At 53.2% G+C, this 27,819-nt stretch overlaps 2 protein-coding genes across 4 annotated transcripts; one reads left to right on the top strand and one right to left on the bottom strand.

Annotated features, from left to right (window-relative positions):
* Nucleotides 1-28: 28 nt before the first annotated feature.
* On the top strand, nt 29-13,151 carry INPP5E (inositol polyphosphate-5-phosphatase E). 2 transcript variants are annotated; one of them, XM_053558060.1, is made up of 10 exons: nt 29-1,424; nt 6,842-6,965; nt 7,642-7,739; nt 8,461-8,585; nt 8,823-8,945; nt 9,299-9,406; nt 9,860-10,021; nt 10,091-10,206; nt 10,725-10,861; nt 11,188-13,151. In XM_053558060.1, exons 1-10 carry the CDS (start codon nt 604-606, stop codon nt 11,318-11,320), a joined length of 1,947 nt encoding a protein of 648 aa, XP_053414035.1. In that variant the 5' UTR covers nt 29-603; the 3' UTR covers nt 11,321-13,151. The 2 variants fall into 2 exon arrangements, with proteins under 2 accessions (XP_053414035.1, XP_053414039.1); XM_053558064.1 differs by having other exon boundaries at nt 55-1,424; nt 8,826-8,945.
* Nucleotides 13,152-15,328: 2,177 nt separating this feature from the next.
* On the bottom strand, nt 15,329-27,739 carry PMPCA (peptidase, mitochondrial processing subunit alpha). Of its 2 annotated transcripts, XM_053557878.1 has the most exons (13): nt 27,572-27,739; nt 26,739-26,941; nt 26,234-26,313; nt 26,008-26,090; nt 22,906-23,000; nt 21,667-21,767; nt 20,992-21,255; nt 20,579-20,671; nt 20,382-20,500; nt 20,166-20,256; nt 19,948-20,010; nt 17,404-17,548; nt 15,329-15,995 (listed from the first exon to the last, which is right to left on the bottom strand). In XM_053557878.1, exons 1-13 carry the CDS (start codon nt 27,640-27,642, stop codon nt 15,826-15,828), a joined length of 1,578 nt encoding a protein of 525 aa, XP_053413853.1. In that variant the 5' UTR covers nt 27,643-27,739; the 3' UTR covers nt 15,329-15,825. The 2 variants fall into 2 exon arrangements, with proteins under 2 accessions (XP_053413853.1, XP_053413861.1); XM_053557886.1 differs by lacking the exons at nt 26,739-26,941; nt 27,572-27,739 and having other exon boundaries at nt 22,906-22,998; nt 26,234-26,289.
* Between the last annotated feature and the right edge of the window lie 80 nt (nt 27,740-27,819).

Below are 27,819 nucleotides of genomic sequence, written 5' to 3'. Positions count from 1 at the left end.
TCCGGCCGCCAGGGGCCGCTGTGGGCGGGGCAGCCAAGAGCTCGGCGGACGCAAAGGAGGAAGGAAGGAAGTGCGCGGCCCGAGCGCCTGGAGGGCGGTGTGCGGGGCAGGGTCGGGGCTCAGGGTTCGAGTGTGGACTACGAGGGCTGGAGGAGGTGGGGAGGTGACCCTGGGGCGCGGAAGGGGCGGGCCTGGTCGTTGCCCCGCCCGCCGCGCTCCGGCCGTTGTAGCCGCACCCATCTGCGCCGCCCGGGGTGCAGGTGAGCGGGGGCGGCCCCCCACACCCCGTCGTCTCCCGGCGGATGCCCGTCGGCCTCTGGAAACGTTGAGTTGGTGTCAGAGGGAGCCGCGGACGCTGACCTCGGGTTTTCCTTTAGAGACTGCGGGACTCCAGGGTAACCAGCCATGCAGCCACGGCCCCTGTCTCTCTGGGACCCCTCCAAACCGGAACTAGAGCCGCTGCCGGGTTTCTTTCCTGTGCCTCGCCCGGTAACCTCTGACCTGGTATCCCTGACACTGCGTGTTGCCAGCAGCCTGAGAAGGAGGCCTCGTCAGAGAGGGTCAGGCCACGGCCGCCCGTGAGAGCTGGCGAGGCCGCCGACTATGCCGTCCGAGTCACTGTGCTTGCGACCTCCGCAGCAATCTGAAGGCAGAATGCTCAAGGGACAGCTCCCGAGCACAGACAAAGACCTCGCACAGAGCTCCGGCCCCGGGGCCCCGACCACCACCTGCTGTCAAGGCCCGGAGAAGAGCCCCGTACTTCCTTTTAGCATTCCGGCCAAACTTAGCGGTGGGGACCCGCAAACTAAGGCAAAACCCATCACCCCGCATCCCCCTGCAAGGCCCAGGCTGGAGCGAGCCCTGTCCCTTGACGATAAGGGCTGGAGAAGAAGGCATTTTCAAGGCAGCCATGAGGACCCGGAAGCCGGGAATGAGGCTGGTCCCTCCAGGGGCTCCAAGCAGAGACAGGCACCCCTGGCCCCTGCCCACAGTCCCTCTCCACCCTGCCTGAGCACCTCCTTGCAGGAAATCCCCAAGTGCCCCAGGACCCCAGGCAGTGAAGGTGGGAGCCTGTCCCCTGGGGGTAGGTATCTGTCTGGGGTGCTCAGCGGCTCCCTGGACCTCCTGCACAGAGAAGAGCTCTGCCCCGAGGGCTCGACCAGGCTGGCCAGCCTGCTTCCCCCACGCCCACCTCCTGCTATGGACCTGGACATCACCTCTGACTCACTGAGGACAGCGAACAAGGTTGACACGGACCATGCTGACTACAAGCGCCGCATGCAGACCAGACTGGTACGGGCCCACAGCAGCCTGGGCCCTGGACGGCCACGGAGCCCCCTGGCCTGCGACAGTTGCTCCCTTCGCTCAGCCAACTCTGCCTTCAGTCTCCTGACGCCCATCCGCACCAAGGATGTCCGGAGCAGGTAGGGCTTGGGTGTGGGGCTGTGTGGTCTTCAATCTTTGTTTTAACGTTGAAGGCACAGTTTTAGCCAGATGAGATGGCTCGTGCCTATAATCAATCCTAGCACGCTGTGAGGCCGAGGGGGGTGGATAGCTTGAACTCATGAGTTCGAGACTAGCCTGAGCAAAAGCGAGACCCCCATCTCTACTAAAATTAAAAACTGAGGCAAGAGGATCAATTGCAGGAGGAAGGTAGAGGGAGGGGGACAGGCGGGATCACACCTGCAGTGCATCTTACAAGGATATATGTGAAACTTAGTAAATGTAGAATGTAAATGTCTTAGCACAATAACTAAAAAAACGCCAGGAAGACTATGTCAACCAGTGTGATGAAAATGTGTCAAACGGTTTATGAAGCTAGTGTATGATGCCCCATGATCATATCAATGTACACAGCTATGATTTAATAAAAAAAAAATAAAAAAAAGAAACATTTCAAATACTTAAAAAAAAAAAAAGAGGATCAATTGCTTGAGCCCAAGAGTTGGAGGTTGCCGTGAGCTATGAGGCCACAGCACTGTACGCAGGGCAACAGCTTGAGAAAAAAAAAGTTCAAGGCATGGTACATAAGAGTTGCATGAATATGTAGCAGAGCCTGTGTGAGGTGACCACCAGGGGCCTGCACACACTGGTCAACATATGAAGGGGGTCAACACAGTGGACTAGGCCTACTGCACTGATCGGTGCATGTGGTGCATGTCCGGTCTGTGAAAATCAGGGGTCAGTGTAGGAAGGTGGTCGGCTATGGAAGCTCTGCTATATTCTCATAAACAGCATTTCAGACACACATACAGACTAACACGAGTCCACCTGCAGCCACCTGCAGCCAGACCCTCCCCTGCAGCAGTGCCCTTTCCAGGTCTCTCTGTTATTCCAGAACTTTCCTTTGTGTTGTAGAATTGTTCGGGGGTATGATGTACCCACAAAATATACCATTTTGAGTTGTTTAGACAGAAGAGATGGAATTGTATGTGCTATTCTGTATCTCGTGTTCTTATTTCTTCTTCTCATTTTGTCTTTGACAACTTTCTTGCCAATGTGTAAGACTCTGCCCCGTTTCTGTGCTGCAGAAGTGAGGTAGTGGATGTGTTGGGCCATGGCAGACTTCGATGAACTCCAGCTATTGCTGGAAGGAGTGCTGCAGCCAGCAGCTGGGGAGGGCTCTTGGGACACATGCGGACGTTTTCCCAGGATGGATAGATGGACATGAACTTGCTGAACCCAGGGGCCAGGAACTCTGCAGTGACCAAGCCAGCACCCAAGCATCCACTCACTCCTGGGGATGTTGCTTCACTTGTCTTCCTAGGGGAGTGCATGGTGCCTTCTGGAATCACAGGCCCTTGCTTTTCTGTGACTGTATTTGCTGAATGCTCTGTCATCAGGTTCTCACTCTGCCCTCATTCTGTGGCTGATGGTGGGGCAGTCACGTCACAGGAGGATGTACAGGCTCTTGGCTTCCTGTGCTTGGGTTTTCTGTGACATTAATAATTAACCCACATTGTTTTATAGCTCAGTGTCACCCATGATGTCCCTCTCATGACTCCCAAAAGCACATCTCCAGCCCATCTCTCTGAGATCAGAGCTATGAATTCACCAGCTTGGGGCTTCCAGAGACTTTTGAGCTCAGCCTCAACAAACCAATGACTTCCTCTTCTAAGCCTGGTCTTGTGTAGGGATTCTTGGGATCTCTGTCTCAGGGCCTGTACCCTTCCCTCTGGCCCCTCGCCACGGCCATGCTGTCCAAGTCCTGTCTATCTAGATGTGCTGGGGATGGGAGAAAGAGGAGGTGGGAGGTGGTTCCTGTATTGGTGTCTTGGGCCACTGTAACCTGTGGCCACAGATGGTGGCAGAACCTGACTCTCTCCCAGTTCTTTAAGTCCAAGATCAACGTGTAGGCAGGGCTGCACTCCTCTCAGAGGGTCTCAGGGGCTGGGAGGCCTCCATCCCTGTCTCACCCTTGGGTCCAGCATATGGGATCATATTGGACAAAATAGTTCACTGATTAACTTACTACAAGATTTCTTTCTTTCTTTCTTTTTTTTTGAGACGGAGTCTTATTGTGTCGCCCTCAGTAGAGTGCTATGGCATCACAGCTCACAGCAACCTCAAACTCTAGGGCTTAAGCCAGCGGTTCTCAACCTGTGGGTCGCAACCCACAGGAACTGTATTAAAGGGCCACGGCATTAGGAAGGTTGAGAACCGCTGGCTTAAGCAATTCTCTTGCCTCATCCTCCCAAGTAGCTGGGACTATAGGCACCCACCACAATGGCCGGCTATTTTTTTTGTTACAGTTGTCATTGTTATTTAGCCCGAGCTGGGTTTAAACCCACCAGCCTGGGTGAATGTGGCCAGCAACCTAACCACTGTGCTATAAGGCACCAAGCCTACAAAGTTTCTTTTAAATGGTGAGATTTCTTAGTGCATTTTAAAAATTATGTGCAACTTACTTTGATATCCCGTTTGTAAAAAATGGGAGTTGGTAGTACATGAGGTTTCAGAATTAAACCCTCAGGTTGTCTTTCACAGAGAACCAGGGAATGGTGGGTTGATGGGGATCTGGACCCAGGTCTGCTGCCAAGAGCTCCCTATTTCCAGACCTCGCCTCTGTTCTAGAGGAGGGTTGGCTGGTCCAGTGCTTAGCTACTATGGTAGAGGGAGAACACTGCAGACACCATGGGACAGAGGGGTGACCACGTATTGACGAAGCCCTAATTAGGGACACAAGCTTGAATTTTAGATAATTTTCTTGGTTCATGAAAGGCTATTCTTTTTTTTTTGAGACACAGTCTCCCTGTGTTACCCTTGGTAGAGTTTTGTGGCGTCATAGCTCACAGCTCTAACTCTTGAGCTTAAGCAATTCTCTTGCCTCAGCCTCCCAAATGGCTGGGCCTATAGGTGCCCACCACATTGCCCAGCTATTTTGTTGTTGTGGTGGTGGTGGTTGCCATTGTTGTTTGGCAGGCCTGGGCTGGGTTTGAACCCACCAGCCCTGGTGTATGTGGCTGGTGCCCTAGCCGCTGAACTACGGTCACCGAGCCACGAAATGCTGTTCTTTTTTATTTTCCAACCTTTTACAAGTGTGGAAGTCACTCTTACTTGTGGGCTGTGAAGCTGGGTGGGTTAAAGAGTTTCTCAGTTGGTCAGCTCAGGAGACGTGCCCTCCACCTTGCTCCCTTCGAAGGACTGTTGGTTCTTGCCTGCAAGACAAAGGCGTGAGGTTTTCCTAGCAAGTTAGAATGAAAAGAGCTAGTCAGAGTTTGGAAAACGCTCTGCAGTTCCCATCAACGGACTACTGGAATTCCTGTCCCTCTTTGATACCACCGTGCAGTGGCAGTAAGGTGACAAAATCATGTACATTCATGAACAAACCTATGGTGATGAGAGAACCACAGGCGGGGGCCTTGGAGCTGAGGGATCCTACCCTTTCTTGGAAGGCAGGTACAGGTGGCAGCTTGGAGGGCACATTGGGAATGGGATGACGTTGGGGCAGAGAATGGGGCATTGACCAACCTGTATGGATTAGTTCGGTCCCAGGGAAAAGCCATCCACATCTCAATGTCATCAGCTGCCCACTGTCCCCAAAGTGTAGCCTCATCACATCACAGACTCTACATGGCTCCGGAGGCATTAGTCCTAACCTAATCCTCAATGGTTAGGACCAGGGACTGTCCTCCTCGTGGGGAACAAGACCAAGATTACCTGGCAGAAGTGACCTTGGAAGAAACAGGCAGTGTCCTTGAAAAGTGTCAAGGACCTCTTGTATAGTGAAAGAAGAAAGGGCCTCTGGAAAAAGCAGCTGCTGGTGACTCCTAGAGACATTGGGGGCGCTGGGGCCACAGCTGCTGGCAAGAGCAGGATGTTCTGAGAGGTTGCCAAGGCGATATCGTCTGAAGCCACTTATCCACCCTGTGCCCGGGCTAGGTGTCCTGCCTGGAAGTGGGGAGGAATCTGACAAACATTCGTGGGGACAGTGGAGGCCATGCAGGGCCGAATGGTGCCTGTGACTGCACAGGACAGGTGGATGGCTGGGTGGGGGTGGGGCTGCATTGTAGAAAAGGACAGATTCAAGGGGCAGTGTGAACATGGACTAGGACCTGATTCAGGGAGTAGCCTGGCCTTACCCTGGGTGTGGGGGGAAGGGTAGAACTGGGTTGGAACAAGGTTCCAGAAGGAGGAGAGTAGCCTGGCCCTTACCCTGATGGGGAAGGGTAGAATTGGGTTGGAACAGGGTTCCAGAGGGAGGGCTCTCTGAAAGAAGAGGGGCTATGGCCAGTGCAGCTGAGAAAAGCTAGACAGCTGCACAGTGCAGGGGCACTGGCAGGCTGGGTGCAGAGCAGTGTGGGAGGTGCTGAGGCAGGGCAGCCAACACACACTGCCCTGCTCAAAGGGGAGCTGCAGACCAACATTGGCAAATCTGGCCGCCACCAGCATATGCCCAGTCCAGGAGCTAAGAATGGGTTAGAAGCAATTGGTTGGAAGCAATCAAAATAATTCTGACATTTCATGATATGAGAAGACTATCATGAAATTCCTATTTCAGTGTGGATATAAATAAAGTTTTATTGACACATAGCCATGCCCATCCCATCAGCTGTGGAGGCTTGTGAGCTGCAGTGGCAGTCTAAGAGTTGTGGCAGAGACCGGGTATCCCATGAAGCCAAAAATACGTACTGTTGGCTCTTTACAGAAAAAGATTGCCAACCCTCATGGCAGAAGCTGTTAAGTGTGGGTGTGTCCTGGTGGGCCCCAGCAGGCTGGGGTTGGGAACTTGCTGTTTTGTTACATGTTTGCAGTATGATTTGGTTTAGCCATTTGCATGCTTCCTTGTATTAAATATTGAAACTGGATTGAAACCATGGGGTGTGGTGAAGACAGGTGTGGTATCTACGTATCTGTATGAGGCCTTTGCACTTCCCTGTCCCAGACTATTCTGCCTGGAGTTGTTGGGGGGATTGGAGGATCAGCCCCGCCCCCAAAGGTGCTGCCCCTCCCCCATGGTGCAGAAGACCCTCTCTGGGACTGTCCATGGCATTCCCTGGCCCTCACCACCGAACAGCCCACAGTGTCACCTTGGTGCCCTTCTTCCAGGAGGCAGTCGAGGACAGTGACCCATGGCTGCTGTGTGCGCTGGGGAACAGGGCATATCTTCTAGGAGCAAGTGGATGGGTGCCCCGCTCTGGCACAGGGGCCTCTGGGGCCTGCAGAGAACCCTCACTCCAAGGGTGCCACTCCTGACATTCCATGGGGTTTGCTACTGCTCCTCAGGACCTGAGTGGCCTGGGGCACTGAAACTCCAGAGGTGTGTCCAGGTGCCGGCCCCTCCTGGGCCATTGCAAGTGCCATGTGTCTGGGTTCCGAGGTCAGTGTCCTCTCCTCACAGGAGCTACCTGGAGGGGAGCCTCCTGGCCAGTGGGGCCCTGCTGGGGGCCGAAGAGCTGGCTCGCTACTTCCCAGACCGGAACATGGCCCTCTTCGTGGCCACCTGGAACATGCAGGGCCAGAAGGTGAGCGGCACAAGGCACTGGGCGTGACGCATGCGAAGGAGGCTCAGAACAGAGGCCGGGCTGGCTGGGGAGCCTATTCTCCAAGTGGCTTCTGCCTGGGCCCATGAAGGACAGCCCCAAAGCTCACCCCACTGCTACCCAGAGCATGGGGGCATGCAGATGGGCAAGAGGGTACACGCTTCCCTTGTAAGGGTCCTTGGGCCCATAGTGCTCCAGAGAGGAGTGCTCTCCATGGTGGCAGAGAGGCAGGCAAATGTAGTGGCACACAAGCCTGGCCAGGAATTGCATCTGCCTCGAGGAAGCAGGAGGCCTGCCTTCTCGCAGCCCGGAGTCCTGCCTGGTGGAGGCTGGGGGTGAGGAGCCCAGGCTGGATGTCCAGGTGCCAAGCACATCCTTGGGCATAGATGCAGAGATGCTTACTGGACAAACTCATGTTTGGGGAGGGAAACCAAGACTGAGGGCAACCTGCCCAGACTGGGAGCATCTTTGGTGTATTGGGCTCCTCTGAAACTGAGTCCAGGGCTATTCATCAACTGCCAGGCAGATCCCTGCTCAGCTATGGCCTCAGTTTCCCTCCATTGAGGAGAGATGCTCAGTGTCACCTCTAGGCGCTACGGCGGGGACACAAGCAGAGAAACCTGTCGTCCTCAGCCGACCTCATGTGGCTCTTTCCCAGGAGCTCCCGCCGAGCCTGGATGAGTTCCTGCTTCCTGCGGAGGCAGACTACGCCCAAGACCTGTATGTGGTCGGGGTGCAGGAGGGCTGCTCTGACAGGTAGGGCATGGCCCATGCTCCCTCAAGCCCATGGGCCTCCCGTGTCCTGCTGGTGCGCTCTGAGACCCCCATGTGCAGCCAGACACAGGCAGCCTCCAAGCCAGAGGCGGATGTGTGAGTCGATTTCTTCTCAAATGCTGACTCAGAGAATTTGAAATGATATTTTATTTTTTGTGATCAAATAGTTGATTTAAGAGAAGGTGGCAAAGAGCAAGTTTGGTGTTTTGTGCGGCCCACGGCCCATTAGTAGCCTCTGAGCCTGACCGCTAGTGGCCCTGCCAACCTGTCCTCGGTCTTCCTGTGCCTTGCAGCAAGTCTCCCTAGTACCTGTTGAGTAGGTCCCCTGGGGAGCCTCATGAGGGCCCCCAGAGCCATGAAGAGAACAGAGGGGCCTCCCTGGCACCATACACTCTGGAGGATGGGCTCTGCCCTGGGGTTCATTGACCCCAAGTTGAGGTGGGCCCACCAGTGGTTGGCCACAAGATGGGGTATACAGGGTGCTCACCAAGATAGGAGAGCGTTCGGCAGGGATCCAGGATGGGCCCGCACCACTGCAGCCAGTGTGCCCCTGGTGGTGACAGGCTACCCATGGTGCCCCTCTGCTTATCTGCGAACTCAGGCTTCCCTGGCAGTTCCTCCAGGGGCTCCAGGGACAGTGGTCTGGGGGTGGAGGGGCTGGAGGTTCCTGCCTGCCCCTAGCAGCTACGCTTCCTCTGCACAGGCGGGAGTGGGAAACTCGTCTGCAGGAGACACTGGGCCCCCACTATGTGCTGCTGTCCTCGGCGGCCCACGGGGTGCTCTACATGTCACTGTTCCTCCGCCGGGACCTCATCTGGTTCTGCTCAGGTAGGCGCTTTCAGCTCCAGGTGGGCAGCATCCCAGCCATGCTCCCCTTTTCACAGCCCAACTTACTGCCTCTCAGCTGGGAATTGGAATCCCGCCTTTGGGGACCTATCACGGGGCTACCCTGGTGATCCAACCCCTTGTACAAGCACACAGACATGACTCACCTGGGCATAGTGGCATCCCACACAGGTGGACTGAAGGGCTGTGCTCCCCCGCCCCCCCGCCCACCCCCCCCAGCAGAGGTGGAGTCCTCCACGGTGACCACACGCATCGTGTCTCAGATCAAAACCAAGGGGGCCCTGGGCGTCAGCTTCACCTTCTTCGGAACCTCCTTCCTGTTCATCACCTCGCACTTCACCTGTGAGTCCCTGACTGCCTGGGCCCTGATGTGCTATGCAGACCTTCCCCTGCACTGACGAGGCCTCTGTCCAGGACAGGGGTGCCAGTCACTCGGCAGTGGCTCCTGGGGCTGCAGGGGAGCTCCAAGTGCTCCTTTCAGGCACCATACTTGGTAAGGACCCTGAGGGTAGCTCTTGGCAGTTGGAACTATTGCTGCTGTTGAGACAGCCCCATGCTGTACACGCTGAGGCAATGGTGACAGTGACCAGGCCTTGCAGCAGACACTCGTGGTCAGAGCACAGTTCAGGGGCTCTGTGTGGGGGGACGTGAGTATATAGGACGCTGGGTCTCCCGCCTGGTTTCTGTTCCTGCAGCTGGAGACGGGAAGGTGGCAGAGCGGCTGCTGGACTACACCAGGACCGTGCAGGCCCTGACCCTGCCCAGGAATGTGCCAGACACCAATCCCTACCGCTCCAGTGCAGGTGAGGGCCCTCAGCCAACTCACACAGGGATCTCCTCCCGCATCTTCCAATAGTCAGCAAAAGCCATGTCTGGAACTTCTGAGAAGTAAGGTCAGAGAAGTTGCTCTGGGCGCCTAGCCACCCACAGTGGGTGGCTATTCTTTAGCCCAGTTAGTAACCGGGCTGATGGATGCCTGCCTGCCCCGCTGTCCTGCTGGAGCTGCCCACTCACCTTCCTTGCTGTGTGGTGAAGGCTGAGGCTGCTCCTGAGGGCACTCCAGGTGCTTTCCAGGCGGTCATAATGTGGGCATCACCCAGGGAGCCCAGGCTGCCCGCTCTGCTCTCTGCCAACACCCATGCCAGGCTGATTCTACAAGAGGGCAGGGACCCAGGCCATAACTCCTGTCGTGCCCCTGTGCCAGGGGCCCGGCTCCCTTGGGCTTGGTGCCAACACCCATCCCACATGTGCTGCAGTGGACGTCACCACCCGGTTTGACGAGGTGTTCTGGTTTGGAGACTTCAACTTCCGCCTGAGTGGTGGGCGTGCCGCTGTGGATACTCTCCTGCTGCAGGGTGCAGAGACAGACGTGCCAGCGCTGCTGCAGCATGATCAGCTTACCCGAGAGATGAGGAAAGGTGAGCAGCTCAGGGGCACGGCCTAACTGAGCAGCCCAGAGCCCCGGTCTGAGCGCTGTCGGGTTGCAGGGTCCGTCTTCAAGGGCTTCCAGGAGCCGGACATCCACTTCCTGCCATCATACAAGTTTGACATCGGGAAGGACACCTACGATAGCACCTCCAAGCAGAGGACCCCCTCCTACACGGTGGGCACCACACCCCGGCCCTGCCTCCCAGCACAGAGGGTTTTAAGGTGGGGATCGCCCCGAGCTCATGCCTGGTATCTGGAGTCAAAATGGCACGCTGCCCAGGTCAGGCCCTGGAAGGTCTGGACTTGAAACTCAGCTCCACACCCTGGCTGTTTCCCTATGGCCAGCAACTCTACATTGTAGTTTACTTTGGTGAAGAGCAGGGCCATGAAGCTGTGCCCTGGCACCCTGAGCTAGCTGCCAGGCACACTAGCCGCCTTGCCTTGCTCTCCCCTAGGCCTACTGCTCCAGACTGGGCACAATGTGGAGTCTCAGGGAGCCACTAAGGCAGAGCTGGGTGGGAGCAGGTTCCATCCCTACAGCATCCTGAGCAGCAAGGGACAGGCCCTGGCCCATAGGTGGCCAGCAACAGAATGAGCCTAAGAGCTAGTGGCCCCAGAAGAGGCTCCCAGGGATTGCTAAAGAAAGGCAGTGGCATATAATTGGTCTTCTGCTTCTGGAATCTCTTCCTGAAGGACCGGGTCCTGTACAGAAGCCGCCACAAGGGTGACATCTGTCCAGTGAAGTATTCTTCCTGCCCTGGGATCAAGACTTCGGACCATCGCCCTGTGTACGGCCTGTTCCGGGTGAAAGTGCGGCCGGGACGTGACAAGTCAGTGTCTTCTGTGCACATCCTCTCTTGGGGCCTGGGGTCAGCAGCATGTGGATGTGGGTGTGCATGTCATTATCACATTTTGGGTGTCGGGTGGCCCGCAAGGCTGCACCCCAGAGTAGCAGGAAGGCAGGACCTGGCATAAGGAGGCTTTAGGAAGCTCAGCTCAGCTGACCCAGCTGACCCAGCAGTGCGGGGCAGGAGGTGAAGGCCTTACACCCCCTGCAGCCACCCAGCCCTTCCTAGGGCTCCGCCCAGGACCAGGGCTCTGCGTGTGGGAGCTGAGTGGGGCTAGGGCACCCTCCCAGCGATTCTTTCTTCCACAGCATCCCTCTGGCTGCCGGCAAGTTTGACCGAGAGCTGTACTTGATAGGAATTAAAAGGCGGATTTCAAAAGAGATTCAGAGACAGCAGGCACTAAAGAATCAGAGCTCCAGTACCATTTGCACTGTTTCCTGAAGCTTGCTTCACAAGGACTCATCAGCTGCAACATGGGAGAAGTCACTAGAAATACAGAGTGTTTGCCCCTGGGTGACCTCCCACTCTCGTTGGGACCCTCATGAGCCAGGCCATGCTGTCCCACTATTTTCCAGGAAGCTCTAGGACAGCAGTGGGGTTATGGTGAGGTGGTGCTGTGCCCTGCCATGTCAGTGTCCCACAAAGGAGGTGGCCCATACCCTGAGCACACCCACCCAGCCAGGATGCATCCCTAGGGGCACAGGGAGCTTCACTCTCAGAGGAGGCAGAGCGGGGCCTCCACCCCACAGCACCACAGCTCCTGCTGCCCACTTGTCTCCAGTAGTCCCCAAGGATGGAGGCAGTCACGGGGCCCCCACGCTTCCCAGCAGCCAGCGCAGCACTTCCCTTTGCTCTTGCCTTCACCCAGGTCAGGTGTCTGTGGATCAGCCTCCTCCTGGCAGCCCCCACGCAGCCCCCGAGAGCCAGGCCTTTCCTTCACGGGGTACACCATGCCACATAAGTGTCTACAGAAAGGCTTGGCCACTGACCCTTGGAGCACCTGAGCACCCAGGTGACGAGCCACAACTCTGACATGGCATAACCCCCAATCTCTGCCAATTCTCAAATCACTCACCTTGGGACAGGAGGCCCCAGCTGAGTAAGACCACTTTCCCTCTCCCATGTGAAAATATGTCACAGTTGAGACCATTTATTTTGGTAAAATTAGTCACAGAATGATGGAATTGCCTAAAGTTGGAATGTACCACGGAGCCACCACCAAGATTTTTTTTTCCTGGAGAGGGTTTAGAACTCATCCTTGCTGTTTCTTATTCCATCTCTTGGAAAAAAAAAAAAGAAAATGTTGGTTTTGGATGTGTAAAAATCTAGGGACATTCAATCTAGTCTTTTAAATTATTTATTTTTCCATATTTATATTTTTAAATAAATGCATATATTGAACCTCAAACTCTTTGGCCAAAAAGAATCTATATGCATACTCTATTCTTACAGTGTTCTTATTTTAAGACTATAAAATTCAAAGGAAAAATGTTTGGCCTCAACCATTAATGGCTGACCACACACCCTTGTCTGATTCTGCTGTTGAAGCCTGGCGCTCCCATTGCAATGGCTCAGAGCTCAGCAGTCACTGGAAAAGGGTCTTTCTAGGGAGAAGTGAATACGTCAGACTTGTGTGAACCTTGGTGAGATTATGAATAATTCCAATGACTAATATGTCAGACTTTTATTAGCATCGGCTTCCCAAATGTGGAAGCAATACACACCCAACCTGTTGATAAAAAGGGGAATTCCATTAGCCAGAGGTTCCAGCCAGCCCCATAGAACAACGTAGACGGCTGTGTAAGATTTTGTTCAAATGAATCAATTGAAAGTCTCTCTGGGGCAGCGCCTGTGGCTCAAAGCAGTAGGGCACTGGCCCCGTATGCCAGAGGTGGCAGGTTCAAACCCAGCCCCGGCCAAAAAACTGCAAAAAAAAAAAAAAAAAAAAAGAAAGTCTCTCTGTTACTAAGATTTTTGTGGTAATGGGACTTGAAATGAGCACGACTTCATGCATTCTTTTTAGCATTTTCTCTGACCCAAACCATAGAAAATAGAGTTTAGTCTGACACTGGAGCCCTTGTTCAGCTTGTTACTAAGAGCTTCGAGTCTTTGGAGGATCTCCACATGTGTCCAGCCAGACCGTGGTTCCAAAGTCAAGCAATTTGGCTGAGTAGATGTTAGATTTTAGGTGAATGGAATTTCCCTTGCGAAGTTAAAAGAAGATGAAGTTGGCCAATATCAATGGAAAATAAGCTTCATAAAGAGCTGTGAAATACAACCAAGTGTGAGGGTGATTTTTTAAAATGCAGCGCTCATTTGCTTGTGTTCTTCATTAAATAACTGTCTCCTGAGTCCTGCTCCAAGCTGGCAGGGTCTGGCCTCCAGCAGGCTACAGTGTGGGCAACCCATGTCCGTCCTGAAGGGGCAGCAGACTGCAAGGAAGATGGGTGTGCACAGTGGGTGATGGAGACCAAGCAAAGCCTGTTGGGTGTATGTGGCTGGGGAAGGTGCTAGAGTGACACTGGGCCAGAGAGGGGGAGCTAAGGGAGCCTAGGGATATCCCTGGGGCCAGCAAGGGCTAGAGGGAACCTGGGCTAGCATCTGCTTCCAAAGCACCCGACACTGAGACCCCGTTATCCACAGTCACTGGGAAGTTACCAGGCTGCTGAGGCTGCACGTGATGAGAAGCTCCCACCCTGCTCCCCTGTGATGTCTGCTGCAGAGCGTGGAACAGCTCAGTCACGATGTGGTCATACCTCCAAATCTGCACGCTACCAGGCAGCTTCCCTCCAGGCAAAAAAGCACGTTTCTAATTGAAAATTCAGTTAGAACATAGACAAGAGGTTCTCAACTATGTTGAGACCCACAGGAACTGCATTAAAGGGCTGTTGGCATTAGGAAGGTTGAGAACCACTGACACAGACCATTTTCTCTGGCCAATGGACTGGATCCACAAGCAGCAGCTGACACAGCCAACGTGGGCAGATCAGTCACTTTTGCTGGAGTGTTTTTTTTTTTTTTTTTTGCAGTTTTTTGGCTGGGGCCAGGCTTGAACCTGCCACCCCCGGTATATGGGGCCGGCTCCCTACTCCTTGAGCCACAGGTGCCACTCTTCCTGGGGTGTTTTCAAAACAAAGCAGGCCTGTGCTGGGAAGAACCAAACCATGATTTTCCTCTGCTCTCACCACCACGGAAGAATTGTATGACCCCCAAAATACGTGGAGTCTTCTCCCTACCCAGCAACAAACAATTACGCAGCAGACACCAGCTCGCATCCTCTAATTCAATTCCAGCACCACCCAGGTAGTGTCAGATCACACAGGGTGAGGCTCAGTCCCACAAGACCACCCCCCAGACACTATCCATGCCTCCCTGGCTGGCTTCAAGCTGGAGCTCCCAGGAACCCCTCTCTGGCTTTAACTTGCTAGAGCAGCTCAGAGAATTCAAGGAAACGCATTCACCAGTTTATGGTAAATGATGTCACAAAGGACATATGGAGAGATGGGGAGGGTGGGGCATGGGGAGGGGCCCAGAGCCTCCATGCCCTCCCAGGGGAGCTTTCAGACCCTGTGCTCCTGGGCCTTTCACGGGGACGTCACTAGATAGGTGTCACTGAGGAACAGACAACCGTATGGAAAGCGGCTGGAAAGGGTATGACGACGAGACCACAAAGCCCCGCAGCTCAGGTGCCGCCTCCCAGGCGTTGGGCAGGACACTCTCTGGAATGGGGGTCTTATGCCCCACCTCCGGCGGGTGATAGAACAAAGGCCAGAGAGAGATCCTGTCTCCCGAGGCCTAAGGCACCCAACAACTAAAAACCAGAGTGTCTGCGGGCATTACGAGGCAGAAACCACGGACAAAAGACATATGTACACATTCATAAGCTGATGCCATGTCTTGAGCATAGTGAGAGAACTGAGTAACAGAAGCAAAGCTCACAAGTCTGATGTCCTTAAAACATCTTCCTTCTGTCCGCCCTGCAGAGGCTCCCGGGCTACTATGCCCTTCCCCAAAGAGACCAGGCAGCTGGGTCCTGGGTAGTCCACTGACTGCTGTGGCCGGAGCTGTCCTGAAGTGCGGCAGCACTGAGCTACTCCAAGTGATTAATGTAGGGTCCCATGCCACCTCCCCAGGGCTGCTCAAACCACTGACTCCCCACCAGATAGCTGTGGCTGAGCCTGCCCCGTGCCACCTGGCCTCACCGCTCTCCTGAAACACCAGCACCTGCAGGCTGATGCCTGCACTCCGGCTCCTGGCTCCTAAGTGCCCACAGCACCATGCGTGGCTGCTCCCCTCGCTCCCCCAGCTGCCACCCCTGCCCCCTCCCCCACACATTTTGACACCCCTGAAGCCAGGCCATACCAGGTGACTATCAGGGAGAAAGGTCTATTTCAGGAATGCTGTCGTTACCCTTATCAACCCCCTCCTCAACCAAAGAAAACACCAAGGTAAGAGAGAGTTCACCAATTTATTACCAGTGACAATGCTGTGCTCGCTGTGGGCTGGGCTCTACAAGGCAGGCTGCACTCTTATCTAGTCCAGCCTGCAGAGCTGAGTCCATCACAGAACACAGCAGCCAGGCACCCGTGGCACCTGCGGCACCCACCGATGGTGCATCCCAGCTCAGCAGCAGAGTCTCAAGGAACTCACAGCAGCCCCATGCACCGAGAAGTCCCAACTCAGGGGGACACGCTGACCCTGGCTGGTCGTGGCAGGTGCTTCTCCTGTCTCTACATGGAGCAGTGAAGGTGCTCACTCACTCCACTCCTTCACACTCAGTTCTGAAGGAATGAGGACTGAGCAGGGGCCTGCCGATGTCCAGTTGCTCCCTCAGGTTTAAGGGAAGCCCCATGTCCACACCTTGGCTCTAGACACGCACCCAAAGGAGCACGTGCAGAGGACGCTCTGTCCACAACCCCTAGGCCTGGCCACACCTTGGGGGGACCCTACCGGAAGAGCCGGTATGTCCTGGGCAGGCGCCCTTCCTTGCTGGACAGTGCTGCCTGGATATGCTCATAAGTTGGCAGGTCAGTCAGATCACCCAAAGCAGCCACTGCAGGTTTCCCCCGGAGCATTTTTGAAGCAACTCTCTTGATGTCTTCTGACCTCACGTTGCCTAGTAAGAGGACAAGAGGACACCAGGTAAATGAGCTGTTCATCACACCAAGGCTGTGGTCAATGGGCCACCCATCCACCTCAGCCCATCACACCGGGCCAGCTGCCTAGAGGAGAGTATGTTGGGATGGAATGGCAGGAGTGAGCTGTTTTCATTAAAGGGGACATGCCAATGGCCTAAAAGTACAGCAGGAGTTAACACAGTTACAAAGAGCAAGCTCCTTGTCTGAGGAGTTAACTTTGGGACAGGTCTACAGGAGAAACTCCGATCCCTCAGGGCTGCGTGGACAGACGGCTGAGTCAGAGTGAGGGGCCCAGGGCTGCCCCCAGGCAGCAACCACACCTAAGCCTTCACAAGGGCCCTGGGGGGCACCAGGAGGTGAGTGGCCAAGAACAAGGAATACACCCCAGGGGGTTTCTTTTCTTTGGGGGACTGGACATTTGTACTCAAGGAGCCTAAGGTGGCTCGTGAAGGAAGGACAGTGTCCAGGGAGGGCAGGGCAGAGCTTCATGCCCAGGACAGGGTTGAGGTCTCCTCAATGGACAAAAGACACCAAGAGCCAAAACCTCCTTAATAAGGAGCTCTGTGCCAGGTTGTAAAACTGGGCCCAGAAGATTCCCATGCAAATAAAATTCGGCAGTTTGAGGAAGTTTGGGGACCTCCTAAGGATTACTCACTGGGGCCACTGGGGCCACACAAACCTGGGACCAAGACACTTGCCTGAGAGCCACGGACAGCAAAGCCCTCTTTCTAGTGACTGCATGGCAAATTGCTAAACACTTCTCACCCATTAGCTTACTGAGTCCTCTTAATTAGTGGGATAGGATCTTGCTGTTACCCAAGCTGGAGGGCAATGTCACCACAGCTCACTGCAGCCTCGAAGGCCTGGGCTCAAGTGATCCTTCTGCCTCAGCCTCCCCAGTAGCTAGGGCTATTAACAGTGTACCACGATGCCAAGTTAATTAAGAAAAAAAAAATTTCTTTTTAAGAGATGACATCTCACTGCATTGCCCAGAATGATCTTGAATTCTTGGCCTCAAGCAATCCTCCCACCTTGGCCTCCCAAAGTGCTGATACCAGGTGTGTAAAGTGCCCAGCCTCTTTAAAAACCCCAAGCAGCCCTTGGGTTTCTGCACCAGGAGTGCAGAAGTCTCAGTCACAGTGCTAAGGTGACCCAGCGGGCACAGGTGGAGCCAGGAAGTAAGACTCTGTGACCCTTATGGCCCTCCCCTCAGTTCTCCCTGCTGAGGACATCTGGGGCAGCCCAGGCTTGCAGATGGGGCATCTGTGCCCATGGAGGCTCAGGAAGGTAGGCAGTCTACAGGAAGTGTACAGGAAGGTGAGAAGCTGTCCTCCGAGCCCCAGCCAAGGTCTTCACTAGTTGCCTCAGTGCTAACACGTTACTCACGGATGAGTGCGCACAGCTCGTGGGGCAGCTTCCTGGAGTGTGTGGCCAGCACCTGCCTCCCCACGTCCTCAAAGATGACGGGTCTGGACTCCAGGTTCATCATGAGCATGGACATCAGTTGTGTCTTGGCTCGCTCCAGCTCCACCTAGGCCCAACACCCGCCCCAGCAGGAGAAAGTTGGCAGTTCCTGGCCCCTCTGGTTAGGGCTGGCACCACACCTCACAGGGCCCACGCCATACTCCAAAGGGGGGAATGTGCTTCCCTTGGGCCCCTGTTGCAGTTTGCATGACAAGCAGCAGAAGATAAAAACTCCCAAACTCCAGGACCCCAAAGCAGCCACACAGAAAAATCAGGAGAAAACCAAGGCAGCACAGGTTCTGGGGTCTCACCAGACTCCCTGGTCAAGGCCCAGGCACCTGGGTTTACCAAAGTCCTTGGGACACTCTGAGGGATGTAGCCTGCACAGACAAGCTAGCTCTCCTCAGGCCGTGACCAGTTTCAGGCTTTAAAACATTCTGGCCTCAATGAGTCTAATTTATGGTACTAAGGCTGAGAGCTGAGGGTACGTGCCAGAGAACCTAGGAGCTACCAAACACTGAAAAACAGACATGCAGCTCGGCGCCTGTGGCTCAAGTGGCTAAGGCACCAGCCATGTACACCTGAGCTGGTGGGTTCGAATCCAGCCTGGGTCTGCCAAACAACGATGGCTGCAACCAAAAAATAAAAATAGTCAGTTGTTGTGGCAGGAGCCTATAGTCCCAGCTACTTGGGAGGTGGAGGCAGGAGAATCGCTTGAGCCCAGGATTTGGAGGTTGCTGTGAGCTGTGATGCCACAGCACTCTACCCAGGGCAACAGCTTGAGCCTCTGTCTCAAAAAAAATAAAAGAAAAGAAAAATAGACATGGGCGGCGCCTGTGGCTCAGTCGGTAGGGAGCCGGCCCCGTATACCAAGGGGGGCGGGTTCAAACCCGGCCCCGGCCAAACTGCAACCAAAAAATAGCCGGGCGTTGTGGCAGGCGCCTGTAGTCCCATCTACTCGGGAGGCTGAGGCAAGAGAATAGCTTAGGCCCAGGAGTTGGAGGTTGCTGTGAGCTGTGTGACGCCACGGCACTCTACTGAGGGCCAGAAAGTAAGACTCTGTCTCTACAAAAAAAAAAAAAAAAAGAAAAATAGACATGCTGCTAAGAAACTGTATCACTTTTAAGTGAAACAATTACCAATTTAGGTAGGTCTTTTTTGTTTTAACAACTTCAGGCAGATAAATTTATCTCAGATTGGCTTTGCATTAACGAAGAGTATTATTTTCTAGCTGGATACTAATGAAACTAAAGAATGTTAATTTTGAAACGCAATTCGTTTGTCAAATAATGCTGCTTTTTCTGATTAAAAAGTGAACATGCGACTCGGCGCTGGTAGCTCAGTGAGTAGGGTGCTAGCCACATACCGAAGGTGGCAGGTTCGAGCCCGGCCTGGGCCTGCTAAACAATGACAAACGCAACCAAAAAATAGCTGGCACCTGTAGTCCCAGCTACCGGGGAGGCTGAGGCAAGAGAATCATTTAAGCCAAAGAGTTTGAGGTTGCTGTGAGCTCTGATGCCATGGCACCCAGGGTGACAGAGTGTGACTGTCTCAAAAAAAGAAAAAAAAGAAGTGAACAGGTGATCACAGTGGAAAGCGTGACGTGCGTAGTAAGGAACTAAAGGTAAAGCTCAAGCTGCCATAGGCACCGGCACGCAACTGCGGCTGGCATGCCGACGCAGCCGTGTATGCGCCCTTCTGCACACGTATGCTTGGAAGGTTGGTGTGTGTGCACCAATACTGGTCCAAGAAGTAACAAGGCTTCCCAACACATATGGCATCAAAAACTATACTAAAGAAACGAATAAGGGCGGTGCCTGTGGCTCAGTAAGTAGGGCGCCGGCCCCATATGCCAAGGGTGGCGGGTTCAAACCCAGCCCCGGCCAAACTGCAACAAAAAATAGCCAGGCGTTGTGGCGGGCGCCTGTAGTCCCAGCTGCTCGGGAGGCTGAGGCAAGAGAATCGCGTAAGCCCAAGAGCTAGAGGTTGCTGTGAGCAGTGTGACCCCACAGCACTCTACTCGAGGGCGGTACAGTGAGACTCTGTCTCTACAAAAAAAAAAAAAAAAAGAAAGAAACGAATAAAAAACAGGTTGAAACATAAAAAAGGAACCAGAAAAGGCCCTGACTCATGACCCATCTCATATGGCTGTTCCATTCTCAGCTGTCTACAGGGACTGCAGAGGGGAGCATGGACTTTCTGAGATAAGTCACACAGCCAGTCCCACCACACACTAGCCAACCAGATGAAAGCAGACCAAGTGCTCAGGGTCACCACCATGGAGGGTGGCTCCAGAGGGGCTCCTGAGTGCAGCGGCTAGCCCTGAGCACCCTCAGCCACATCCTCCTCCTGGAGAGTGGCCTTGGGGCTTGGGGACTGGGCTCACTGCTAGCCACTCCTGCAATGTGGCCCTCTCCCTGTCAGATGCTGTTGGCAAGTTTAGAAATGGTCCCAAGCTCTACTTACCACATCTACTGACCCGCCCATTAAAATGAACTCCTTTGTGATGATTTCTACCATTTCTCGAACCTACAAAGGAGAGAACATGGCTGTGAGAGTGTGACTTGCCCCACTGGCCGCTGACCCCTCTCCAACAGGGACAGCCTTGGTTGGGAAGGGAGCTGCACTGAGAACTGAGGCCACAGGTGGGACCCAGATGCTGCTCCTGCCTCGTGTGCCCTCACCTGCCGCGGGTCAGCACTGGCATGGATGCATAGGAGGCCAGTGTCTTCATAGCTGTGGTGGTAGGAGGTGGCGTTATACATCCAGTGGTGCCTGTGAGGGAACACGGAGTTGCTGGGATGAAGAGGACTTGCCAACATCAGGCCACAGGGAACTGGAGAAAAGGACACTCAGAAGGTGGCATTGTGGTCCAGAAACCCACTCGGCATGCCCTGCACCTGTTCAGCACGTTGAGGTACAGTCTGGAGAACATGCCTTTGCCGGGGCCCCCGGCCGAGAAGGAGCCGCCTCCCCCCATCATCATGTTCAACACGGCGAAGGGGATGAAATCTTCCTCCTGTGGGAACAGGGTGGCAGGGCTTGGCCAGAGTCCACGTTGTGTCTGAGTTGCCACCTGTCCGATCCCAAGACTCACCAAGAAGGAACAGCTCTCAAGTCCCACCATAATGTGTGTGAGCTCAGGGATTGGGGTGGGGCCCAGGCTGACATTGGACATATCTCTTTCCAGCTGCAACAGAGAACAAGGAAGTGGGGCCAGGTGACAAATCAGCAGGACCTGCAAACTTCCCAGATCAGATCACCATGAAAGTGGCTAAATGGGAACTGGATGCCAACACCAGCAACTCTGCTTCAAAAGAGAGCTGCCCTCATCCTGACTGCTCTCAGCTTTGAGCAATGGACCAGCTCCGTGCCACTGCAGGACTACAGTAAATGTTAAGGCCCAGCCATGAACGCAGTTAATTCTACCACCTTCGGATTTAATATGAAAACATGAGTCAGAATGAATGAGCACAACCCATGGTCACGAGACCTTTCCCATCACTTTACCTTGACCATCCCCCCTGTATACTGTGCTACAGATCTGTCGATGTCCACAGCAGGCGCACCCCCCCAGGCTGGCTGGACTCTCAGGAGGTACTTCCTGGCACAATCCACCAGGTGCTCGTGCTCAACGCCCACTCCAGCCAACACCATGCGGTCCGGCGTGTAGTAGTTTCTTAGGTAAGAATAAAGCACTTGTCGGCCAATCTTTGCTATGTTTTCTGCGGGGCAGAAACGGTGGAGGCCAACGGTGTTCTCCCTGTAAGCTGCCTAACAGAGAGAGGGAGACAGACGCGGTGACTGAAAGGGTGCAGTGCAGGCTCCTCCAGCCACACCCCCACCTCCTCCATCAGTGCCTCTGGGAAAATCCAACACAAGCTGGTATTTTAGCCAGAGTTTAGCATAGGCAGCTTTGTGAATACTTATAAAAGTGAAAAAATCTGCTTTTCCACAATGAAAATTCATAGAAAACATAAAATCAAAGAGCCGTTTTATAGACGGACTGAGAGGTATCTTGGTAGGGCAAGAGTCGGAAGCCACAAACGTGGCTAAACAGCAGACTGGGAAATTCACTGTTCTATCAACACCTGCGACCTGCAAGGACAGATCCACAGAGGTGATGAGCCCTTCCCAGCACCCCGGTGCCACTGCTCTGGGGCAGGACAGTCACGAGCTGTTTACTTCATGGATCATCTCGGTGAGGAGCGGCTCGGGGTCAGGCCGCATGTTCAGGTCCTCCAGCTCAAACTGCACTGCCATCCGCGTCATCTCAATCTCTTCATCTGCAGAGACGGACGACAAGGGCTCAGTATGCACAGTAAGAAAGGGAGGCATGGCACCAACCCCAAGCCGCTGAGCTGGACCGAGTGCCACTCACGGTGGGTACTGGCAGTCACCTCTGCCCTCTCATCTAGGGAAGACCTGGGTGAGGGCGTGTGAGCAAGGGGAACAGCATTATGGTGAGCAGGGATCCAGGGACTCAAGCCTCTCATCCCAGCTCCACTGTGAAGCTGCCACTGGGACCTGCCCTGAGCCCCAATGTCTTCACCTGTGGCACTGGTGCCTGGCCACCTCAAAGTGTCAGCATGAGGACACGAGATAAGAAGGTGCTCAGAACACAGACGCATAGACCATGTCGGGGTGCCATTTTACCAGCTAACTGCAGCAAGTACTGCAAAGGTCTTAACTCTAGCCAGGCATGGTGGCGCAAGCCTGTAATCTCAGCACTTTGGGAGGTCAAGGCAGGAAGACGGCCTAAACCGAGGCGTTTGAGGCTGCAATAAGCTATGATTGGACTGCCCACTGTACTACAGCCTAGTTTTGTTGTTGTTGTTGTTTTTTTTATTGTTGGGGATTCATTGAGGGTACAATAAGCCAGGTTGCACTGATTGCATTTGTTAGGTAAAGTCCCTCTTGCAATCATGTCTTGTCCCCAGAAGGTGTGGCACAGTTAACAGAGTAAAACTCTGCCTCTTAAAAAAAAAAAAAAAGTTCTTAATTGCAGCTTTGGACTGGAGCGCTGAGGCTAGACTCCTGTGAAACACAGTACATGCTTAGGTCGCCTGGAAAAACCAACACTCCCCTTTCTCCCAGCTTGGAATTCAAAGTTGTATGGCCTGCAAGGCCAATGAGGGCAATGGGAACATTGGGCAGCAAGCTGTGGTGTTTAAAGACAGTGTGAGGGGCCTTTCTAAAATAAATAATTTTGCTGAAAATATCAAAGCAATTAGATGTGTCACAACACTAAGAACTCTCTGAAACACCAAGGACCTTTCCAGCCACCAGCCTTGTTTCTAATAAATCGCACAGTCCCTGTGGAATAAGCCCAAGGCTCCAGGAGTATACTGCTCATGGCTACAGCATGTCAACAAGCCTCCCCCGTCTCCAGCCCACCCGAGCACTGGCAGTGGAGAGCCACACCTGTTAGCCGGGGCTGCAGGACCACATCAGCCAGCAAGCCAACCACCATGTCCAAGCCTTTGCTATCAGCAGACACAGCATACATGGTGGTGTCTCTGAAAGAAAAAACAAGCCAACAATGGCAGGACAGCTAGGGGATGCTCACACGCTGTGCACTGGTGGGGACTTCCCGCTTTATGTCAGGGACTAGTACATGTTTTTCCCTCCATTCTCCTCTAACAGTATGAATTCCTAGCAGGCAAGAGCCCCCCAGCTATACATAGACTAAGTACTTAAGTAAAAGACACTGGTGAGTCAGATTGGAGCCAATACCAAGAGATTTTTATAACCATAGGTTCTTTCAAAAGGTATTTTATCTGTGCCAAATGTATGCTAAATAAAAAAGACTGGAGACTGGGCACAGTGGCACACCTGTAATCCTAGCACTTTGGGAAGCCAAATGGGGAGGATCACTTGAGGCTAGGAGTGAGATCAGCCTGAGCAAGAGCAAGACCCCATCTCCACTAAAAATAGAAAAGCTAAGTGGACAGGACTATAGTCCCAGATGCCCAGGAGGAGTTTGAGGGTGCTGTGAGCTATGATACCATGGTACTCTAGCCTGGGCAAGAGAGAAAGATCCTGTCTGGAGGTGGAAAAAAAAAAAGAACAGGGGCACCGGTAGCTCATTGGGTAGGGCGTTGGCCACATACACTGAGGCTGGCAGGTTTGAGCCCAGCCCGGGCCTCTTAAACAACAATAACTGCAATCAAAACAGCCAGGCATTGGGCGGCGCCTGTGGCTCAAGGGCGCCAGTCCCATATGCCGGAGGTGGCAGGTTCAAACCTAGCCCCGGCCAAAAACCACAAAAAAAAAAAAAAAAAAAAATAGCCAGGCATTGATTCAGTGCCTGTAGCTCAAGCAGCTAAGGTGCCAGCCACAAACACTGGAGCTGACAGGTTCGAATCCAGCCCAGGCCCGCCAAACTACTACAACTATAACCAAAAATAGCCAGATGTTGTGGTGGGCACCTACAGTCCAGCTACTTGGGAGGCTGAGGTAAGAGGATTGCTTAAGCCCAAGAATTTGAGGTTGCTGTTAGCAGTGATACCACGGCACTCTACCCCAGGGCGACAGCTTGAGACTCTTGTCTCCAAAGGAAAAAAAAAAACCACAGCTGGGCATTGTGGCAGACACCTGTAGTCCCAGCTACTTGAGAGGCTAAGGCAAGAGAATCGCTTAAGTCCAAGAGTTTGAGGTTGCTGTGAACTATGACATCATGGCACTCTACCGAGGGTGACACAATCTCAAAAATAAATAAATAATTAAATAAGAACAGACTGGAAACGCTCCCGGCCTTAGATGGGGTGGGGGACAGATAACATGGCTCTTATGGAGTTTGTGGTATGGCTGTAACATTAACTCCCGGCATGAGGAACCAGGTCAGCACAGAGTTGGGCAGAGAAAGAACAGCCACAGAACATGCAAAAAACTATCAGAGATCATGTGTAATCAAACAGACCATGTAGAACAGACCAAACTGTCACTTGGGAAAGAGCCCAGCAGATGGGACACAGTCACAATGCCTCTGCAAAGGGGACTAGGCTGGACCTTCACCCTGGAGAGGAGCCATCCTCACTGACTGCAGTCCCTGTCAGAAGGATGGCAGGAACACCAGCCTGAGCTGCATCTGAGTCAGAACGCCAGCCTGCCTGACCAGAGCACAGAGTTCATGTGGCAGGAGGAGGAGAGATGAGGTCTGAGGCAAGGTAGGGAGGACTGGGCACACCAGGCGATGACACTGGACATCATGCACAAGTGGCAGGAGCCAGAGATTTTTTAAGAGACCTTGTTTTAATACGTGAATATATTACCTCCATACTAACACTAATTCTTAGCATTTAACACATCTTTTATATATAACATGTTCTTTATATATATTTTTAGCATTTTTTTTTTTTTTTTTTTGAGACAGCCTTATTTTGTCACCCTCAGTAGGGTGCTGTGGCTCCAACTCTTAGGCTTAAGCCTTCCTCTTGCTTCAGCCTCCCAAATAGCTGGGACTACAGGTGCCAGCCACAATGCTTGGCTATTTTTTTGTTGTAGTTGTCATTGTTTTAGCTGGCCCAGGCTGGGTTCAAACCTGCCAGCCTCAGTGTACGTGGCTGGTGCCCTAACCACTGTGCTACGAGTATCAAGCCTAGTATTCATGTTTAAATAACCAACCTTTTAAAAAACCTGTGATCTGGGCGGCACCTGTGGCTCAGTCGGTAAGGCGCCGGCCCCATATACTGAGGGTGGCGGGTTCGAGCCCGGCCCCAGCCGAACTGCAACAAAAAAATAGCCAGGTGTTGTGGCGGGCGCCTGTAGTCCCAGCTACTTGGGAGGCTGAGGCAAGAGAATCACTTAAGCCCAGGAGTTGGAGGTTGCTGTGAGCTGTGTGATGCCATGGCACTCTACTGAGGGCCATAAAGTGAAACTCTGTCTCTACAAAAAAAAAAAAAAAAAAACCTGTGATCTGTGTCCACCCATCTCATAAACTGTATGAGGCTTCTCAAGAGTTCGCTACACCTGGCACACAAAGACCAACCCTCTGCCCCTACCCAACCTGTGCTCCTGCAAATACTGCTCCCTCTCCTTCCCCAAGCAGACCCTGCCACTTCCAGCACTTTGGAACTTGTTGTTCCCTGGTCTTGAATGCCTCCTGCCTCACCTGTCTAGCCAACTCCTTAGGAACCAGCCCCAATGCCATGTTTCCTGTGATTCTATTCCCAGCTCCAGACCAATTCATTGGCTTCTTCTCCTGGCTCCCACTGCCTTTGGCTGTATGGTCCATTACGTTTGCATGGCCCTCTGTCCTACCAGTCAGTGGCTCGGGAACAGGGTCTGCTCCACATTCCCAGCACGAGGCAGTCAGCCTGGCTAAACTGACAGCGCAAGTGGGTCCCCAGACACTGTGTTTCTCTGTGCACGTGTTGCCCACCCATTCTCCACCCAGGCCAGGGCTTGTTTCTGCAAAGTTCCACAGCTCCTCTGATGGGAGGGACTCAGTAGGACCTTAACCAAGGACGAAAACAGTATTTTCATAAGGATACAAAGTAAGTTTGTACATAAATGCTGGCATACCTTGACGTCTGGCAATCACAAATACCCCCATGCTTTTCCAAGGTAAGCAGAATGTCATCCTTGCTGTCAAATCGTGCAGTAGACTAATAAAAATAAATGAAAAAAATCTAAATAAGCAAATGACACATAAAATATAATTAAAAAAGTATTAAAATAGCCATCCTAAAAACAAACTTAAAAGATCCTTCTCAAATACAGTCTCAAAAATTACAAATTGGATACTGACCGAAAATGCCAATTTTTCCAAAAAGTGGGCGATTCCACTAGGATATTTGGCTTCATATCTTGATCCTGAATTAATAAGAACTGGTAATAAAAAGAAAATTAGCAGGTTAAAGCAGATGTTGAATATAGAAGATTTAGTCAAGACTAGTCAAAATTGTGAATAGGACTTAAAAACGTAAGAATGATGGATATATTCATCATCTTCGTTGCAAGATGGTTTCATGGATATATATGTACGTCAATGCTTACAAAATCATACAATTTACATTTTTGATGGAAAACTTTTAGGGCTGCAAAAAGGTTTTTAAAAGGAGAGGAGAACACACTGTAAATGCTATTACCAGAAATGGCCACTGTTCATATTTTGGTTACTAAATTTTCAGATTTTCTAACATGTTTCCACTCAGGGTACATTTCACAACTGGCACGCTAATTAAAATGACAGTCAATAAAGCACACACATGCTAACAAAGCTCACATGCAACCTTACCAACAACAGCACTTACTTCCTACTGTACAGAACTGTCCAAATTTATTTTGAGAGGCCACGCGAAGCCCGTTATCCAGTGTGGTAACTTTGGTTTCAAACTTCTCCTGTCCATCGACTGTGGCAAAAACAGGCTTGGGCATTCCAGGTAAGGGAGAAGACAGGGGGATGTTGGGATAGGCGCTGCCACTACTAAACTGTCTGTATGTTGGGGGTCCAAACCTGAAACAGAGAAACTGGCCCAATTACAACAGACTCAAGAAAAATGGTCTTCTGGTAACCACGTAGGTGTGGCTTACTAGGTTTTGTCTCCATTAACAGTCGTATCTGCCTTTCTAAAGAATTTATTTTGACACACCTCCACAGACAACACGGAGGAGTGGAGTGTTGTCCACCTAGGCTCAGCCAAGGTGGTTCAGTAGCGGTGGGGACGGAAAAAGTCTTTAACGTCAGAACTCAACAGTAGAGGGGACACAGCACAGCGGTCGAGAGCCCTGGGCTCCGGTGTCAAAGCACCTAGTTCTGCGGTCTAACAGAGCCGAGCCTCCGCAGGCTCAGCCTCCAGAGAGACCACGCGGCAGGAAAGGGGCAGAGACAGAAACCAAACACGGCCTCGGACAAAGGCCCGTCGGCCCCAGATCTGAGGTCGGGACAGGAACCGGCAGCCGAGGACCCGGGCTCGAGGCTCAAGGCAGGGAAGCGCCCCCGTCGCCTCGGCGACGAGGCTGGTGTCCCCAAAAGCAAGCTGGTCCGACGGGCGCCGTGCAGCTTGAAAAAAAACAAAGACGGAGCTTCCAGAAGGATTCCAGCAGCTCCGGTTCCAGACCAACGCCTGGCTCGCCTTCGGCTCACCTCAGCCGCGAGGGGCCCCAAGACCCCGAAACCCGCAGCAAGCGCGTCGCCACTAGCACCACAGCCGCCATCTTGCGCCTCCGCCCACTGCTTCTGACGTCACATCCGTTTCCGCCGGCGCCCCCGCCCCGCCTCCGGCGTCGGCTCGCAGCGTTCCGGAGCGCGCTTCCGGTAGCGGACCGTAAGCCTCGGCGGGAGGCTCGGAGCAGCGGCGGCGGCCGAGCGGCGGGCGACCGGGGCGGGCGACG

This window comes from Nycticebus coucang, chromosome 2 (genome assembly GCF_027406575.1).
Source record: "Nycticebus coucang isolate mNycCou1 chromosome 2, mNycCou1.pri, whole genome shotgun sequence".
In the NCBI taxonomy this organism is placed as follows: domain Eukaryota; kingdom Metazoa; phylum Chordata; class Mammalia; order Primates; family Lorisidae; genus Nycticebus; species Nycticebus coucang.
Note: the sequence above shows the minus strand (reverse complement) of the source record. Positions and strands in the feature narration are given on the sequence as shown.